The sequence below is a fragment of the Triturus cristatus genome, chromosome 10, assembly GCF_964204655.1.
Source record: "Triturus cristatus chromosome 10, aTriCri1.1, whole genome shotgun sequence".
NCBI classification, from domain to species: Eukaryota; Metazoa; Chordata; class Amphibia; order Caudata; family Salamandridae; genus Triturus; species Triturus cristatus.
In genome coordinates this window covers 88,641,225-88,658,820 of record NC_140593.1, presented here as the reverse complement: position 1 = coordinate 88,658,820, position 17,596 = coordinate 88,641,225, and the positions used below count along the sequence as shown (strand labels likewise).

Below are 17,596 nucleotides of genomic sequence, written 5' to 3'. Positions count from 1 at the left end.
GATGTCCCGGAGACCCTCTTCACCAGGCTTCTACTGGACTGGGTATACTTCACCGTGTCACTCCAATGCCACCCTCTAGGTAAATGGAGGAAGCACTACGAGTCCCACCATCAAGTCCTTCTCTCCAACAGGAGGTTAGTTGTTTCATGATAGGATTACTCCGGCCACCTTGCACGAAATCTTCATCTGCCTGGGACCTGCGGAGGAGCGGCTGTAAACTCATCTCTTGTGGCTGTTTATGTTGTCAGGATTTAAAGCAGGCATTTTGGGCAATGTGCAAGGATCTCCCATCAATGGCTAATGCTGGCAGCAAGTTCTGGAGGTGAAGGTTTGATGTAGAAAGTGGCTGGCGGAGAAGTTCCTTCTTGTATATATTCAGTTTGAAGGGGTGTGGGGACGATTTCACATCAACCAAGTAGAGGCAGCAAAAAACATCACCCAAGTAGAAGCAGCAATGAAGTAGAGGCCTGTATCAGAGCTCCTAGATATGATATGCATAGTATTTGTTTTGGGTCTCAAAGGTTTCCTTGGGAGGCTGCTGCTGGCACTGCCGAATGCTTGGTTTGCTGAAAACTAAGGCTGTCTAGTCTTGATTTTATCCCATACCTATATATTGCACCACCTCCCACTTCCTCTTTCTTTATCTCACCCTTGCAGTGTCCTTTTCACACCTACTTTCTTTCTTTGTCACTGTTTTCCTTTCTTTCTGTGTTTTTTATCCTTAGTTCCTGTTTGGTCTTTCTCATGGTTCCTCTGGGTCATGAGACTGATGATGAAAAATAAGTCTGGTCTCCAAAATTGAGTGTTGGTGCTCACCACTGGCAACAAGTGGCACAGATCAAGCTCTGGATATACTCCTCAAAGACCACAGCCAACAATATCGGTGCCATCTTGAAATGGGCAGAATTGAGAAAATGTTAAACATTTTAGTGGAGCTTAGGGCCTGTCTTGTTAGAGAGATCCACCAGGTGAAATCATTCAACACTCATGGTCCTTGTGCGCATGGCCGGAGCATTGAGATCTGACACAGAACTCCCACCCACCCACCACCAATCAGGAGCTGTGTTTTTTCATCTCGTCTTTTTGTCTGACCTTTGTTTTTGTGCAGCGATAAAAGAGCTTTTGGAGACCATTATATGGTTCGAAGAGTAATTAAGCCCTGTCAAAGCGAATTGCTGGACGGTAAAAACGGGCACTTTGCAATATAAGGGTGAGACAACACACAGAGACAGTGAGGCGAGGCCCTTCAGCTCCCAGTGAATCAGAGAAAGGATATTCTTTGACTCCAGAGACATTGTGACAAGGGTACAGGTCAACATTGCCCTCTCCATTAGCAGTTCTGAGTTTAGTCTCCCTGATGTGCCCTGCTGTGCATTGAGTTCCAGCGCCACCTCAGTGAATTCGAGTGACCTAGTGCCTTCTTCCAAGGATACCCCTGTTTTCAGACACCAAACTGCAGGCAGGTACCGCCATTTAAAGGTAATAGAGCTGAGACAGAGGGATGCCTTAGCAAAGAGAACCATGTTTCCGGTCCTGCAGCCAAGTTAGTGCATCCAGTGGTGGCCACCGCAAAAGTAAAGTCGGGGGAGGAGGGGTCGGGAAATATTAATAATAAAATAAACGTGCCTATCACCGATACTGACAAACACCTATGTGGTTCTCTGCACCCAGTGGTCACTGCAAAAGCACAGGCTCCCTGCTCAATCAAGACGCTGCTCTCACTAGATGAGCGCAGCCCCATGATTGGTCTGAGCGGCCTGGTCTGCCACTCAGACAGTGCATGGGAGTCTGTGCTGTTTCTCCAACCCAGGCTGCATCTGTGCAACACAGCTGGGTTGGCAAAATAGAAGTGTGCATGTGGGTTTGACCAGCCTAAGAGGGACGGCCAAACAGACATGTACACTTTACTGTGCCGATCACTCCTCTCCCTGCCATGGCCTGGCCCCGCCCCACCCGACACTGGCATTGGCTCAGTCAGTCACAGAAAAATAAAATGATATTATTGTTTTATTATCATTTTATTTTTCTGTGACTGACTTTGACCAGTGGGGCGACGCTCCTCTGCAATTAGTGTGGCTGTGAACAATCGCCCCCGCCTTCCGCCTTCCGCCTCCCGAGGTGTCTCAGTCAACAGGCTTTGCCCTTTGTTTCTTCCTGTGTTGAGGCTGTTCTAGCAAGATGAGATGCGGCTTGCCTTCTACAAGCTATTAGTGAAAAGGAAGTGACGTAATCTGCAATATTTGGTGAAAGCTTGACACTCGAGTGCAGGGACATAAAAAGTGTACATACTCACAGCACCCCTTGACTTCTGATCGTGCTCACACAGGAGAGATCTGGCGCCATCCAAGAAGAGTGACCAGGGCTTCTAATGAAGAATCTCAGCTGTGCTTTGTTTTTCCTTCTCATACTCTTGGGTAAGTAAGAAATGTTCGAATTTTTTTTCTCGTCTTCCCATTCCTAAGTTTGGGCGTGCCTGGGCTCAAATGCTGTTAGCGCCCTTCAGTGCCTGAAGGGCAATCAGTGCCTAAGGATTGGAAATATTTCCTATTGGAGTATCGCATTCTGTACAACTCTCTGCAATTGTTACTGCAGGATTGTCGTGAACTGGCAGAACTTTTAAAAAACAGGGTTCAGTTTGTGCTTTAATGCAAGTTAAACTAGATATTTGGCAGAGCTGATGGGTACTTTAGAAGTACAATGTGTATATACGTATCCCAGTACTAGCAGCATTTGTTTATGGGTATCTGAACGTGCACTTCTTGAACCCTCACAGGGGACTTATTTATCATCATTTCACACAACGCAACACAGCAAGACGCCTTGCTGCGCTGCATCAAAGGGAGAGGGCAGGAATGCACCATGTCTTTCAAGATATGGTGCGTTCCTGCCCTCTGCCTGCGCAGGTGCACAAACGGCTGCCTAGTGCCAAAGCAGGCACACTTGCGTCATGGTGCAAGGCCGCATGTGTGACAGGCAGGATTGTATTTGTGCAGGAAGGCATACCTTCCTGCACAAAAACAATCCTCTGAGGCTTTTTCCGCTTTCTATGTGTGCTGCAAAATGTAGCAAACATACAAAAAGGTAAAGAGGGAAAAAGGAGGAGAAATAAAGCTATGTCTTCTCGTTGCGCCTCCCCTGTGAAGGCGTAGGATTCGGATTCATTCCCAGGTCTACCAGTATTGGTAAATCTGGGAATGCTTCAGAATACATGGGTGGATGTGTGGGAACACCCACGCTCCACCCATGGGATGCCTCAGTGGCCTGGCTTGGTAAATCTCATAATAGATTTTGTGTCAGCCTGTGACCGCTTGCGTGGCACAAGGGCGACACAAAACCCTTGATAGATATTCCCCAGGGTCTTTGGAGTTTTCCTGGTGCGTGCTCACATCAGTCAGTGGATGTTCTTTATACTTCCAGCCACTGATGCTTACCATATGTACATCTTGTATGACTGCCATACTCAAGTTTTGGAATTCAATGAAATTCCCTGCGTTTCTTTCCGTGACAATGGATGACCAATGGGAAATCCAGGAATAGCCTTCCATTGTAATCACGCCCTTGTGGTTTGAACTCTTTAGTTTCTACGTGGACTCTGGGAATTAAATCATTGTTTATAGGTGTAGCTCATAGTGAACATTTATCAACGGCACTTAAAAAAACATTTGCTGATAAAGACACCTCGCCTTGCATCCACCACTGAGCAGGGTATTCCAGGAGGTGCATTGGTTGTAAAAAACTGCATTAAACTCAGCTTGACTGCAGCAGCATAGTAAGCTGTCAGGGGCCCTAATGAAAGCTGTTTTGATGGTACAAATAATCCATAATCAGGTGCAGCGGGGCCCCTAACACTGCTGGACACTAATGGCGCTGCCCCTATTCCACTAGGGCTAGTTATGCTCATGCTTGGCTGTGTTCTAAGGAGCGGGGGAGCCAAGTAGTATTTAAGGGACCATGGGTATAAGCATTTTGAGGAACAAGGGTCCTTTACTATGAAATACCTTAAAACTAATTGCACAGAGATATAATGAAATCTATGTTAATTGTCCAAATGGAGTTGCAGATGCATTTATTAAAACATATAACACATTCATGAGGTGGGAAGCACAATAGAAAAAAGGTCAGAAACCTTTAAGACTCCGCCATTTTACATGTGACCCTAATGAAGACAAGAACATCATGTCACATATTGCAGAAAGTATCAATGCTCACATATCAAATTATATATCAGTCTTAAGAGTCATAGTGATGTTTGTCAATGACGTTTCGATCCCTTCACAGAGTATTGGGACCATCATCACGACATAAGGAATTATGCCTGAGATGAAAAAAACCTAAATGAAGAGGGAGGTCTCCCACTCTTGGCGTTCACGGCCAAAGTACACCTTACAATCCGAAGGGCAGGTTATCTCGCCCTGTCTCGATCGGGTTCCTACAATGGCTCATTTTTTAGGTTCTACTCAGATCTCACTGTGCCACTTTGGGACTGCTCGGGCTCCCGTCCTGGCTTGTCATTCGACCACTACAATTGGGTTGCTTCGTCTCTGTATTATTCGCCTCAGGCATAATTCTTTATGTATATGTAAAATATAATCTACATGATTTCTGATTTCTCAATTTTTACTGTGCAACACAAAATGATAAGTCTTGCAGTAACTGTTCCATTAACAGAAGTGCAATAATTTCTGCGATGCTCAGTATAAACATGATGTACGACTGTAATCTGTAAATATCTCGTCTCCGCATGTTATATACGCACATACCAGTACATGGTGAATGAAAGGTTACAATTAAACCAAACCAAGCAATCGAGGAAGGGAAAAGATTAAAATGAGGTGTCGAAAATCCTCAAATAAAAGAAAGAGTGAAAAAATAGAATAAAAGAAAACAAATCAGATCTGGTGATAATTTCATGTCATGTGCTCTTCTGTGATATCAAGAGACTAAAGGTAGTGCAGGTGACGCCATCATTATGCCCATCTGTTTGGAAACCTGGAAAATTCTGCCCCCCCCCTTTGTCACAGAATGATTACTAGCCCGGGAAGAGTGCGTGGCAAGCTCGAACCATGTCCTTCCAGGCCAAAGTGTATCATTCAAATTACAGATTGCAAAGAATAATTTGTGGAAGCAAATATTGTCACCTTATGCTCACTCACACGGGAAATCCGTGACCCTCATCCACTTCTGAAGTCAAATTTGTACTTTTAATTTCTCACTGCAGGGTCTGGGGACCTATCATATGGAAATACAGACGACACAGGCAAGTTGTGTTTCTTATTCTTGAAGAATGCTTTTTACATGTACCCGTTGGCTCCGTGCACCGCCCTGATTGCCTCTTTCCTACACACAGTTTCCTTCTCACTCAATGCTGCTTCCACCCATGTCCACTATCGACAAGATTCCCACGGAGCCAGCAGGGCAGATTAATAAAATGTTCCCGCCTGTAAAAGTGCTGGGCAGCTATGGTTTAACAAGCATTTGCAATGCAATCGGTCTCGCATTTGTGGAAGTTTGAATTTTTGGCGTTGTAAATGATTTAGTTTTTTTATTTATGTTTAGTTGTTTGGAGTGGAGTGGATGGATGTTGTTTGAAGTGGAATTATGTGGTTTGAATTGGAATTATTAGTTGTTGAATTGTGTGAGGTGGAATTCTGTGGTATGTCGTGTTTCGTGTGTTGTAAATATGTGGTATGGTGAATAGATAGGGGTCAGAGCTGTATAAAATACACGGAAAGTAAGAATGAGAGGGATAGGGAGTTTGTGTATGAAGAGGTTTAGCAAAGGAAGAAAATGAAAGGAGACAAAAGAAGGAATTGGTGAAAGAGAAGGACAGGGAGTATGTGGAGAAGAAGAGTGGGGTTGGGGTGATGTAAGTAATGAAGAGAAGGGAAGGAGGTAAGGAAAAGTGAAAGGAGTGAAGGAAGAGAAGGAAGAGAAGGAGCGAGGAATGAAGCGACTGTAAGCAAGTAATATCTGATGAAAAGGAAGGACATAATGTGTTAGAGCGTGGATGGAATGGAGAAGAATGAGAGAGAAAAGAGGACTAGAAGATAGTATCATAGAAAGGCAGGAAAGGAGTGGAGTGGAGTGGAGTGGAGTGGAGTGCAGTGGAGTGGAGTGGAGTGGAGTGGAGTGGAGTGCAGTGGAGTGGAGTGGAGTGGAGTGGAGTGGAGTGGAGTGGAGTGGAGTGGGGTGAAGTGCAGTGCAGTGGAGTGGAGTGGAGTGGAGTGGAGTGCAGTGGAGGCAGAAGGAGGCCAGTAATGCTGTACGAGTATTGTGCTTCACACTTTGATTTTTGTTTTTAGGCTGACATATCGGTTCTCCTGTTCTAAATCTTACTTTCACAGAATTTAAGCCCAATTGTAATTATATGCCATGTCTAATCCCTGTTTCTGAATTTCTTTTTGAGATCAGAGCCACAACATATAAACCAGCAGACATAGTGGAACTATAGAAACTGCATAAGAGACAAAGATATTGACAGAAAAATATCCCTAGAAATTAGGTTCTCATCCACAATTTGATTTAGCATTTAATGTATGTCCTATGTTTTCTAAACTTAGAAGTGACAGCTGAAAACTTAGGAAGCGAGCAGCGATGCTGTGGCCAGGCGTCATGTTAAATTTGCAGTGCCTCGAGGAAAATTCCTTTATTAGCTAATTAACAGCTGTGTTGGATTATGGGTATTTTGTGACATTCATTTAGGTTTAATGTCTACAAGCACTGCTCACTTCAATGACACATAGGTGCAGTGGAGGAGTGCACAACAGGTGGTGCAGTGGCAGGCTGCAGCATTTAAAATGGCGAGTGCCCCAGAGTTGGTATTTACATTACGTACCAGTAGAGCCACTGAAAATATGCGTTAAATTAGGCACAAAGAAAAGGCAAATTCTGCATCATAATGCAGCACATTTTGTGTTAGTATTGGCGATTTTACAGGTTAACATTACCTCATTGTGAGCAACGAGTTGAAGCATGCCTCGGGGCGCCAACAGCTCTTGAGATCAGCCGGAACCAATGACTGCATCTTGACGAGGCCGGATAATTTCTGACCTTTTGCCTGGTTCAGAGAAAGAGCTGAAATCAGTCTAGGGGAGAGGGGTGGGCTACTGCCTGCGATTGTGATTGGAGACCATAGAATGCAATGCAGGAAGTGGTTACCATGGCATATTCTAAGGTGCTATGGTGAGATGGCACAATGGGGCGTGGGGGCAGGGGTAGAGGTGCAGAGGGCATTAGGTGGTAGAAGCGAATATCGAGGAGTGACCGCCCTAGGATAGTGATGTTGTAGATGTGTGGTAGATGTAGTGCTTTTATTGCTGAAGCACTAAGCATGGCGCTCCCCCGACAGAACATGGTGTGCGTGTGTGGGTCTGAACTTTAGGTTGCATAAGACACGGAGATAAGGGGCAACGTGCACGGGTGCGGGTGTCATGCACCAGGAGGCAGTACAGACTTTGTACTATGATAGGCCCCAGCATACCCCTGCACTGCTGATAGGTTTTCAGGGCGTGTAGTGTAAGTAGGGAGGTGAGGGCCTGCCGGTCGTCTCCTGTGGCCTCCCCTCTTCTCACTGCTCCTCACCCTCACTACTAAGCACAAGACGGAGCCTCAGGCGGCAACACTCGAGAGGTCCTGGACTTTAATGGAGTAACTGGAGCATAATTGAAAGAAGAACTTGTACCCTCTTTGCCATATAAGATCTGCTAGACAAGAGGCAATAATGTATTAGTAAATCTTTGGTATTAGCAATGCTGCGAGATTTATAGGTGCAAGCAAGAGGTGCCCCCTCCTTTTGGGGTGCAAAAGGGGAGCAATTGTCGGGCCACGGGGGGCCCTGGTGCTTCTGCACCTGCTGCACTAAGGCGACAGTGGTCCCTGTGGAGCCGGATCTACGGATTGCCTTAGGGAGTAGAGCACCAGGGGTCCAATGACATTTGGAAGGTAGGAGAGGGTCTCTCCTTTCTCTGGTTCATTATTTCCCAGGATGCAAAGGTAGCTCGTAGTGAAAGGTTTTGGGCTTCATGCTGCTTAGCCGGCGTTTTTCCATGGGGAGAGTGTTTCCTGAAAGGGGGGTGGCTTGGACAGAAAGGCATACATGGATGCATCAAATGTTTTTTTTAAGTCCCTTAATTTAGCTGGGTTTTGTGGTGCCTTTCACAGTATTTTTAGGTGTCGTTCTATGGGCCGCGTTTCTTTTAGGTATCACAGCGATTTACACCAGCACAAGTTGCGTTACAGACTGATAGATTCTTTTCTTTAGACGCAGGGACAGAGCCTGGCTTAAAGTACTAGGGCGGCCGACATTGGAGCTGAGGAACCAGGTTCCAGCCTGACGGAGGCTCAAGCATCCTCTGATTCGGGGCAAATCCCTTCATTTCCCCGTGCCGAAAATGAATGTGTTCATCTGTAATGCAAATGGTGCCCATGTAAAGCGTTCCGATACCTTCCAGTCTAGTTCACGGTTAAAATATATATATATATATATATGTTCCACACGCACACCTTCGTAGTTCCGAAAGAAATTCCAGGACTCTCAGGATTCGTTAGAAAAGGATTTATTGGGCTGTGTCACGCCTCACCAACGCGTTTCGCTTGATAGCTTTTTCACGGTATGGCGGCAGTCTCATTTTCCCTGTTTACATACTGCCTCAAAAGGCTGACATAAAAGTAGGACTGAATTAATACAATGTTATTATGTTATAAATACAAGCGCCATCTTGGCATGTTGTTAACAGAAGCGAAGTTAATGCGCATTCTCAGAGATACAACAGCATAACATGGGTCATGAATAAAATATTAAGACCTAGTTACAAAAACAAAACAATATCGCAACATTTTATGTTGGCAATGTAATATATTCATCGTGAATTCGGAAAATTGAGTTCAATGTCAATCGCTAATTGTCAATAAAGCATTATTGACAATTTGAATTTCGTGCCCAAGTGGGCTTTAGTTACACTGAATCACAATGCCAGAGAAGGAATTCAGTCTGATGCGACTGATCACGTTTTAAAATAAAGTTGTCTCAAACTTTTGCAATTAATCACGTAATTAAGTTATATACACGATTAAACCACCTATTTCGTGAGTGGTACTCATATTAAATCTTTTCACAACTGCGCATGAAAAACGATATCCTTCTATAATCAACACAAAAATATCAACTCAAGGAACTTTAAACCACAATAAGTTTACGTTTCACTTGATCTTGGTGTTGACTTAAGGCACAAGTGTTATGTTCTTTCGGTGCTGTTACTAACCTACATCATTCAGTCTCGCCCAAGTGGGCCAAAATGACATTGGGCTCATTATCTATGCAAACTGATGTCAGTAATCAATTGCTGTTGAAATCTCTTAAACAATTCATCTTTTACATTTTAACATTGTCCTACATTACGGGAAATAGAGGCATCCACCTCAATAAAAATTCATTTTAACTGCACAGGCTAAGATCCCTTATCCTAAAGTAGTTCTAAATACATCAAAAAACACAATACAAAAATATATGTGTTAATAGCAAGATAACATCTAAATAAGCAGAAAATAGATCAGCACATGATTCTGACAACAATTCCAATTATCATAAGTGTACAGCCATTTCTTCACTCGAATTGAGTCACTCGGGCATCATAGTGTCAAGATCGATTATGTATCTTGATTCCAGGCGTCTTAAAAGGCGCTGTCTGTCACCTCCTCTGTCTTGCCGTACAATTGCATCTATAACGACATAGGATAAAAGTTTTTCATTTTGCCCATGTACATTAAAGAAATGACGGGCTACAGGGTACTGCATATCATGTTTTTTAATCGCGCGTAGATGTTCTAAGACTCGTTTCTTGGCTGGATGTATCGAGCTACCTATATACAATTTACCACATGGGCAAATTAAACAGTACACACAATAATCGGTTTTACAACTGAAATTTCCTCTGATTTCAAAATCTCTCTTGTTGCCTGATACTCTGAGTTTTTTGCAATCTACATTTTGGGTACACGCCTTACATCGTTTACAAGTAACAAAACCACTTGATGTTGATTGGAAACCCGTATTTTTGGCACTGATCATATTATTGCACAATTCATCTTTCAAGGATTGACATCTGCGAAAAGTTATCTGTGGTGAATCATTTAAATATTCACTTAGAGTCAAATCACTTTTTAAGATATGCCAACTTCTCTCAAAAAGCTTCCTGATTTGAAAAGCATTTTTTGAAAAAGTGGTAATAAATCTGACAGAATCTTTAGATTCAGGTAATACAGGTTTAGAGTGTAAGAGATTAGATCTAATTAATGAATCTGCCTTGGTGATCGCTTGTTTGATTATCTTATCAGAGTAACCACGTTGTTTGAATCTTATGCTCATTACAATTTTCTCTTGTTCATATTCTTCAGTGGTACTACAATTGCGCTTTGCTCTGATTAGTTCCCCATAGGGGATACTTCGAATCAGGCTGGATGGATGAGCGCTCTGAGCATTGAGTAAACTGTTTCCGGCTGTTTGCTTTCTATGCAATTTTGTAACCAATGAGTTGTTTAAAACCAAAATCTCCACATCCAAAAATACAATCATAGACTCACTAATTTGGGAGGTAAATTGTAAGTTCTTGTCATTGTTATTGAGAGAGTCAATGAAGGTTAAAACTGACTCCTCATCACCTTTCCAAATTAAAAATATGTCGTCTATGAACCTTGCCCATATAACGATCTTATCTTCCTGAGCTTCCCAATTTTGGGACACCTGCTCCTCCCACCAGCCCATGTACAGATTGGCATAGCTGGGGGCGAAGCAGGTGCCCATTGCGGTGCCTTGGATTTGTTTGTAAATGTTATTGTTAAATAGGAAGTAATTGTTTGTCAAACAATACCTCGTCATTTGCAACAACATTTCAGTGTGGGCTAGTAATGAAATCGGTCTGGCTCTTAAAAAATGTCTAATGGCCTGGATCCCCAGGTCATGTGGTATGCTTGTATACAGACTGGTAACATCCAAGGTTACCAGTAAAAAGTCATCTTCCCATACCACCCCATCAATTAGTGTCAGGAAATGTGTGGTATCCTTGAGGTATGCTGGTAAAGCACTGACAAAGGGTCGTAAATAATGGTCAATGAACTTAGATGTTGCTTCAAGTTGAGAGCCCATAGAAGACACTATGGGTCTCCCTGGAGGTTTCTTCGGATTTTTATGCAACTTGGGGAGCAAGTACAATACTGGAAGTTTAGGGTGTTTACAATAGAGACTACGAAATTCATCCCATTCAATTAAACCTGCATCATTCCAATTAACCAACATTTCATTATATTTGGTATATGAAGCTGACACTTCCGAATGATTGCTGATCATGTAACAGGTATTATCATCAAGTTGTCTTTGCCCTTCCTTCAAGTAATCAACTTTGCTCCACACCATCACATTGCCCCCCTTATCAGAATTCCTGATAACAATAGAATTGTCATTTCGTAATTCCTCAATAGCTTTGTATTGTTTAGGGCTCAAATTACCTTTAGAGTTATTTCCTAACTTGAATCTCATTTTTTTGAGTTCCTTAGTGATGGTTCTATCAAACACCTCGATTGCATCACAATGTATAGATGGTATGAAGGTGGATTTAGGTTTAAATTTACTTGGTTCAGCATGGTCCACCACTGTGCCAAGTGCTTCCAAATTCCTTACTGGATCTTCATCATAAGGAATATTGGTATCTAACTGTGCCAAAGTATGTAAATTTTCAATATCCGAAATACACAGTGATCCCGGGTCTCGTGGGTTAATGTTAGGCTTAGTGGTTGCTTGAGCGTGAAACCATTTTTTTAATTTAAGTTTTCTCAGAAAACAAAAAACATCAATGCGAGTCTGAACGTAATCCAGGCGTCTAGATGGACAAAAAGATCGGCCTAAGGAGAGTAAATTAGTATCAAGAACTGATAACTTACGATCCGATAGGTTCACCACATTCATTTGGCACCCCTCCTGGCTCGTGTTGACAATGATGTTGTTTTGTTTAGTTCTCCTCTTTCTTCTCCTTGACCGGGCTTCCTTGTTCCTGCGGTTCCGCCGCGCCCTCTGGTTCTCCCTCGAGCGCCACTTCCTCGGCCCCGCCGAAAATCCTGTTCACCTTGTGCTGCATTCATTTTGGCTCTTGTCATCATTTGGAATTGTTTTAGAAAGTTGTTCTTCCCCAGGTCGCTATCTTGTATGCTCCGTGCTAGAGTTTCTCCTGAGATTTCAGAGACATTGCTATCCGATACATCACTCTCCTCAGTGAGTTCTTCCCTTGCTGGTTTTTGAGGAAGTTGATTTGATTTTGATGATGATTCATTGAAGAGGTGGTCATATTTTTTATGGAATGTTAAAGTTCTACCTGCCTGGTAGTCTTTATAGTCTCTGATAAACTTTCTTTGTTTTTTGCAGGTAATTTCGTTTTCCAATTTGATGAGCTTTATTTGAACCTTGGCCATAAATCCATCGAATGCTTCCTTAGAGATCAACTTTAAAAGTTCTTCATTAATTTTATCAATTTCTTTAAAGATCTCAGCCCGATCTTTTAGGGCATATTTGATAAGAATTCTCATCATTACTGTAGAGCATTCTTTAGAGTTGCCTGCCCATTCTTCAAGCATCTCTGGATCTGGATTCTCGTGCGTGGGGACTGTGTAGATACGAAGTCCTCTAGGAACGCGTCCTACATCGATGTATTTTTGCAGTGATTCAGCCTCCCACCACTTCGACAGTTCTTTTTTATGCAGCTTTTCCAATTTGTCATAAAGAACCTGGATCAGAACTTCCTGATTGATAGCCGTATGTTCCTGGCTCGGTAGATTAACATTTGATGATCCATCTGATATTTGTGTGAAGAATAATCTGTTAGATGTTTCTTTTCGTTTGGCTTCTATTAGGGATGCCATTGCAACAAAGGCGTATGCGACACCTGCTCCAAAAAGTCCTTAATTCGCGTTATCCTGTGCCCGCTGACTAGCTTGTCAGCTTACAGTCAGCAAGGCTCCACTCCGCACGACATGCATCAGCGCGTCCATAGCCACCCAGGTTCCAGTTCGGACGAATCCACCTCCGTGGCGTCGCCCTCCGGTTCCCTTAGTTCGGCTGTAATCAACTTGTTGGAAATCTCGTTACGTGCGGAAATCCACACCTCCGATTGTGATAGCGCCGCGTTCACTCCTGTTTTAGATGCATAGATAATGAGCCCAATGTCATTTTGGCCCACTTGGGCGAGACTGAATGATGTAGGTTAGTAACAGCACCGAAAGAACATAACACTTGTGCCTTAAGTCAACACCAAGATCAAGTGAAACGTAAACTTATTGTGGTTTAAAGTTCCTTGAGTTGATATTTTTGTGTTGATTATAGAAGGATATCGTTTTTCATGCGCAGTTGTGAAAAGATTTAATATGAGTACCACTCACGAAATAGGTGGTTTAATCGTGTATATAACTTAATTACGTGATTAATTGCAAAAGTTTGAGACAACTTTATTTTAAAACGTGATCAGTCGCATCAGACTGAATTCCTTCTCTGGCATTGTGATTCAGTGTAACTAAAGCCCACTTGGGCACGAAATTCAAATTGTCAATAATGCTTTATTGACAATTAGCGATTGACATTGAACTCAATTTTCCGAATTCACGATGAATATATTACATTGCCAACATAAAATGTTGCGATATTGTTTTGTTTTTGTAACTAGGTCTTAATATTATATACATGACCCATGTTATGCTGTTGTATCTCTGAGAATGCGCATTAACTTCGCTTCTGTTAACAACATGCCAAGATGGCGCTTGTATTTATAACATAATAACATTGTATTAATTCAGTCCTACTTTTATGTCAGCCTTTTGAGGCAGTATGTAAACAGGGAAAATGAGACTGCCGCCATACCGTGAAAAAGCTATCAAGCGAAACGCGTTGGTGAGGCGTGACACAGCCCAATAAATCCTTTTCTAACGAATCCTGAGAGTCCTGGAATTTCTTTCGGAACTACGAAGGTGTGCGTGTGGAATATAAGGGAAACGGAGCCCATCCGGGACCGCCACGTGAGAAGCTCCAGACTTCCGTATCTTAGCGTTCGGATATATATATATGTGTGTGTGTGTGTGTGTGTGTGTATATATATATTCACTGAAAAAACCATAGGTTTCACACACGTTATAGTTACGAATCAGCATTTAAAAAACCTTGCAAATTCACTTAAAAAACCATAGGTTTCACACATGTTATAGTTAGCTGGACATTTCACTCGTAAAAAACCAATGAAATTTCCCCGTTATAGTTAGTGCAGGCAACTATAACTCACGCGACCGCAATCCTCTGCTGATGACGTCAGATATTACATCACTGTATTTAGACACTTATTTACCCATGTCTTCTTCCATTAATCTTTAGCTATACATATATTACAAATATTTATTTTTCAGAAAGACACATACGTCATCAGTGATGTAATATCTGACGTCATCAGCAGAGGATTGCGATTTTTAATAAATTATTATTATTTTTTTTTCTCCCTTGGGGGTCCTTCTGTGACCCCCTGACCAAGGCTAGGGGGTCAGGAACTGTCCACTCTGCCCCCTTTTCACGTTCTCCACCTTTGTTTTTCACCCCCTCAGACTGCGAGATACAAAATGGCGGCCGACACTTCCTGGTTTCGACTGATTCGAATGTTTACCGACATCTAACAACCAATCAGAATTGCGCTCGCGCACGGCAGGGTGCGCGCACTGTGCACGCACGGTGCGCGCGTGTAGGTATTGATATGCTTTTAAATGCTATTTTCTCAGGAAATACTGAACAGATTTACACCAGACCTGCAAAAGGCACTTCCTTGACCTTATGGCTACCTCTCTGCCAAATTTCAAGTAATTCTGTTCAGCCGTTCGGGCTGTAGCTGTGTCTAAAGGTCCTATGGAAAAATGCATGGGGAAAATGCGTTTTGGGACCCCCCTTTTTTCTCGTCCCCCACTTTACGAATCACCCCGAGACTTTCAGGGTAGGAGCTGAGCGGAGCGCCCCATTAGTTTTGAAAATTTCGCAAGGATTCGTCAACCGGTGCCAAAGTTATTCAAAATAGAATTTTGAGATTTCCTATGGAAACTAGGTTGTAACTATAACTATCTACTGGCGACCGCCAGTAGATAATATATTATCTACTGGCGGTCGCCAGTAGATAGTTATAGTTAGGACCGTGTTTCCATAGGAAATCTGCAACATTCTATTTGGAATAACTTTGGCGCCGGTTGACGAATCCTCGCGAAATTTTCAAAATAGGTGGGGCGCTCCGCTCTGCTCCTACCCTGAAAGTCTCGGGGGGATTCGTCAAGCGGGGGCTGAGAAAAAAGGGGGGTCCCAAAACGCGTTTTCCCCATGCATTTTCCCATAGGACCTTTAGTCCGAGCTACAGCCCGAACGGCTGAACAGAATTACTTGAAATTTGGCAGAGAGGTAGTCCTCAGGTCAGAGATGTGCCTTTTGCAGGTCTGGTGTAAGTCTGTTCAGTAGGCCCTGAGAAAATAGCATTTAAATCAATATATATATCTGTAAGCGCGCTCCGTGCGCTCACGGTAAGCTTACGGTAAGCCGTGCGCGAGCTCAATTCTGATTGGTGGTTACATGACTGTAAACATTCGAATCGGTCGAAATCAGAAAGTGTCGACCGCCATTTTCTGTCTCTCGCACTGAAAAACAAAGGTGGATAACGTGAAAAGGGGGCAACGGAGAGAGTTGCAGACCCCCTAGCGTTTGTCAGGGGGTCCACAAAGAACCAAAAAGTACGAAAAATACATTTAATAATTTTAAAAAAAAATCGCGGAGTGCGCGTACGGTAAGCTTACCGTACGCGCACGGCAAAAAAAAAAAATAAGAAAAAAAACCGAAATAACAATCACATTTATTAAATAAATTGAAGGACCCGCAAGGGAAAAAAAAAATTGTTACTGTGTAAAAAAAGGCGAGGCGCGCACAGTATGAACTGCGCAACGTGGGCGCTCGGTGCGCGAAGCGCACCAAGTGCCCACAGCGCGCGCACGGTGCACGAAGCGCACCGTGCGCGCAGGGTGTGCGCTCTGTGAAAAACCAGAAAAAAAAATAAAAAAAAAATATATAACTTAGCATTTAAAAAACCGTACAAATTCACTGAAAAAACCATAGGTTTCACACACGTTAGGAATTAGCATTTAAAAAACCTTGCAAATTCACTTAAAAAACCATAGGTTTCACACATGTTATAGTTAGCTGTACATTTCACTCGTAAAAAACCAATGAAATTCCACGTTATAGTTAGATCAGGTAACTATAACTTGCGCGACCGCAATCCACAATGTGTCATTTCAGATGTCATCATTGATGTGATGAGTGATGTCACTGACCATGTCATGAGTGATGTAATATGTGACGTCATCAGCAGTTTATTGTGGGCGCGCAAGTTATAGTTACCTGATCTAACTATAACGTGGAATTTCATTGGTTTTTTACGAGTGAAATGTACAGCTAACTATAACATGTGTGAAACCTATGGTTTTTTAAGTGAATCTATATATATATATATATATATATATATATATATATATATATATATATATATATATATATAGCTTTGCCTAGAATCACAGGATGTTTTAGCCTGCCGCCAGACTCGAACCTGGTTCCCCAGCTCGGAGGTCGGCCGCTTTAGCCATTAAGCCACACCCTCTAAGATCAGCCGTGTGTCTGGAATGTCGGTGGCCTTCAATGTACAGAAAGACAATTGTAACTTTCAAGTTAAAAGAGCAGATAATGGTGTAAATTAGCTAACAATAGCATGTGCCGTTCACACACACTGACTCTTGCCTGACTGCAGCCGAGACGCGCAGATGTGACGCTGAAGTAGTCTCAATGAGTACGATGAGTTTGAGGTGCACAATCACAACGCACAGGGGTTGTGTGTGCGTTTGATGTAGTCTGTGGGTGTTAGGATGCTCGCTCATGACGCACAGATGTGGGGTGTCGCACTCACTGTACGCAGATGTGGGTGGACTATTTGTATTGTTCCCATGTTAGATGCATGCTTGGGGCAAGCAAAGCAAAATGAATCAGCACGCAAGGGCAGTCCATCTCCCCGGAGCCAGATGGCTAAGTGTCGAAACGGAGACCAGAGAGAGAGAGTTCCGCGGGCTCCAGCAGGGAACATTCCAGATGGTTCTTAGTGTCAAAGTGCCTCAACCTGGGAGCTTAAGTCCCCCACAGCTCCGATCTCACCAGTAGGCTCATGCCATTTTGTTTATAAACTTCCCTTTCCTGGCATCCTTCAACTGAAATGAAGACAGAAACACACTAACAGTGGATATAGTTAACCCAAATATGGTAGCAGCTTATAAGCCTGAGAGCTCAGCAATCTTACAAGAGGTGGACAGAAATAATAAGCAGCCTTGCTTCACAGGGCGCAATCTCTGTGACAGCACAAACTTTATGAGCGACCGGGCCTCTTCTTGCGCCAGTTTTCATATTGCATCTTCACAATAAACCTAACAAGCTATGGAATGCAAATGTTGCTTTGAAAGGCTGTGCACTTCAGCTGGCACTCGGTGCGTTAGCATCAGTGATGGTGAA

At 43.0% G+C, this 17,596-nt stretch overlaps 1 protein-coding gene and 1 long non-coding RNA gene across 2 annotated transcripts in view; one reads left to right on the top strand and one right to left on the bottom strand.

Moving 5' to 3' along the window:
* The first annotated feature begins 2,277 nt into the window (after positions 1–2,277).
* The window catches only part of LOC146788902 (receptor activity-modifying protein 1-like), a 77,240-nt gene continuing 61,921 nt past the window's right edge, over positions 2,278–17,596 (top strand). The window contains exons 1-2 of the mRNA XM_085629957.1: positions 2,278–2,414; positions 5,219–5,257. Coding sequence (XP_085486083.1) covers positions 2,369–2,414; positions 5,219–5,257 — 85 coding nt within the window. The 5' untranslated portion in view covers positions 2,278–2,368. The remainder of the gene's footprint in view (positions 2,415–5,218; positions 5,258–17,596) is intronic.
* The window catches only part of LOC146788901 (uncharacterized), a 142,914-nt gene continuing 133,916 nt past the window's right edge, over positions 8,599–17,596 (bottom strand). The window contains exon 3 of the long non-coding RNA XR_014969723.1: positions 8,599–9,717. This is a non-coding gene — a long non-coding RNA (uncharacterized LOC146788901). The remainder of the gene's footprint in view (positions 9,718–17,596) is intronic.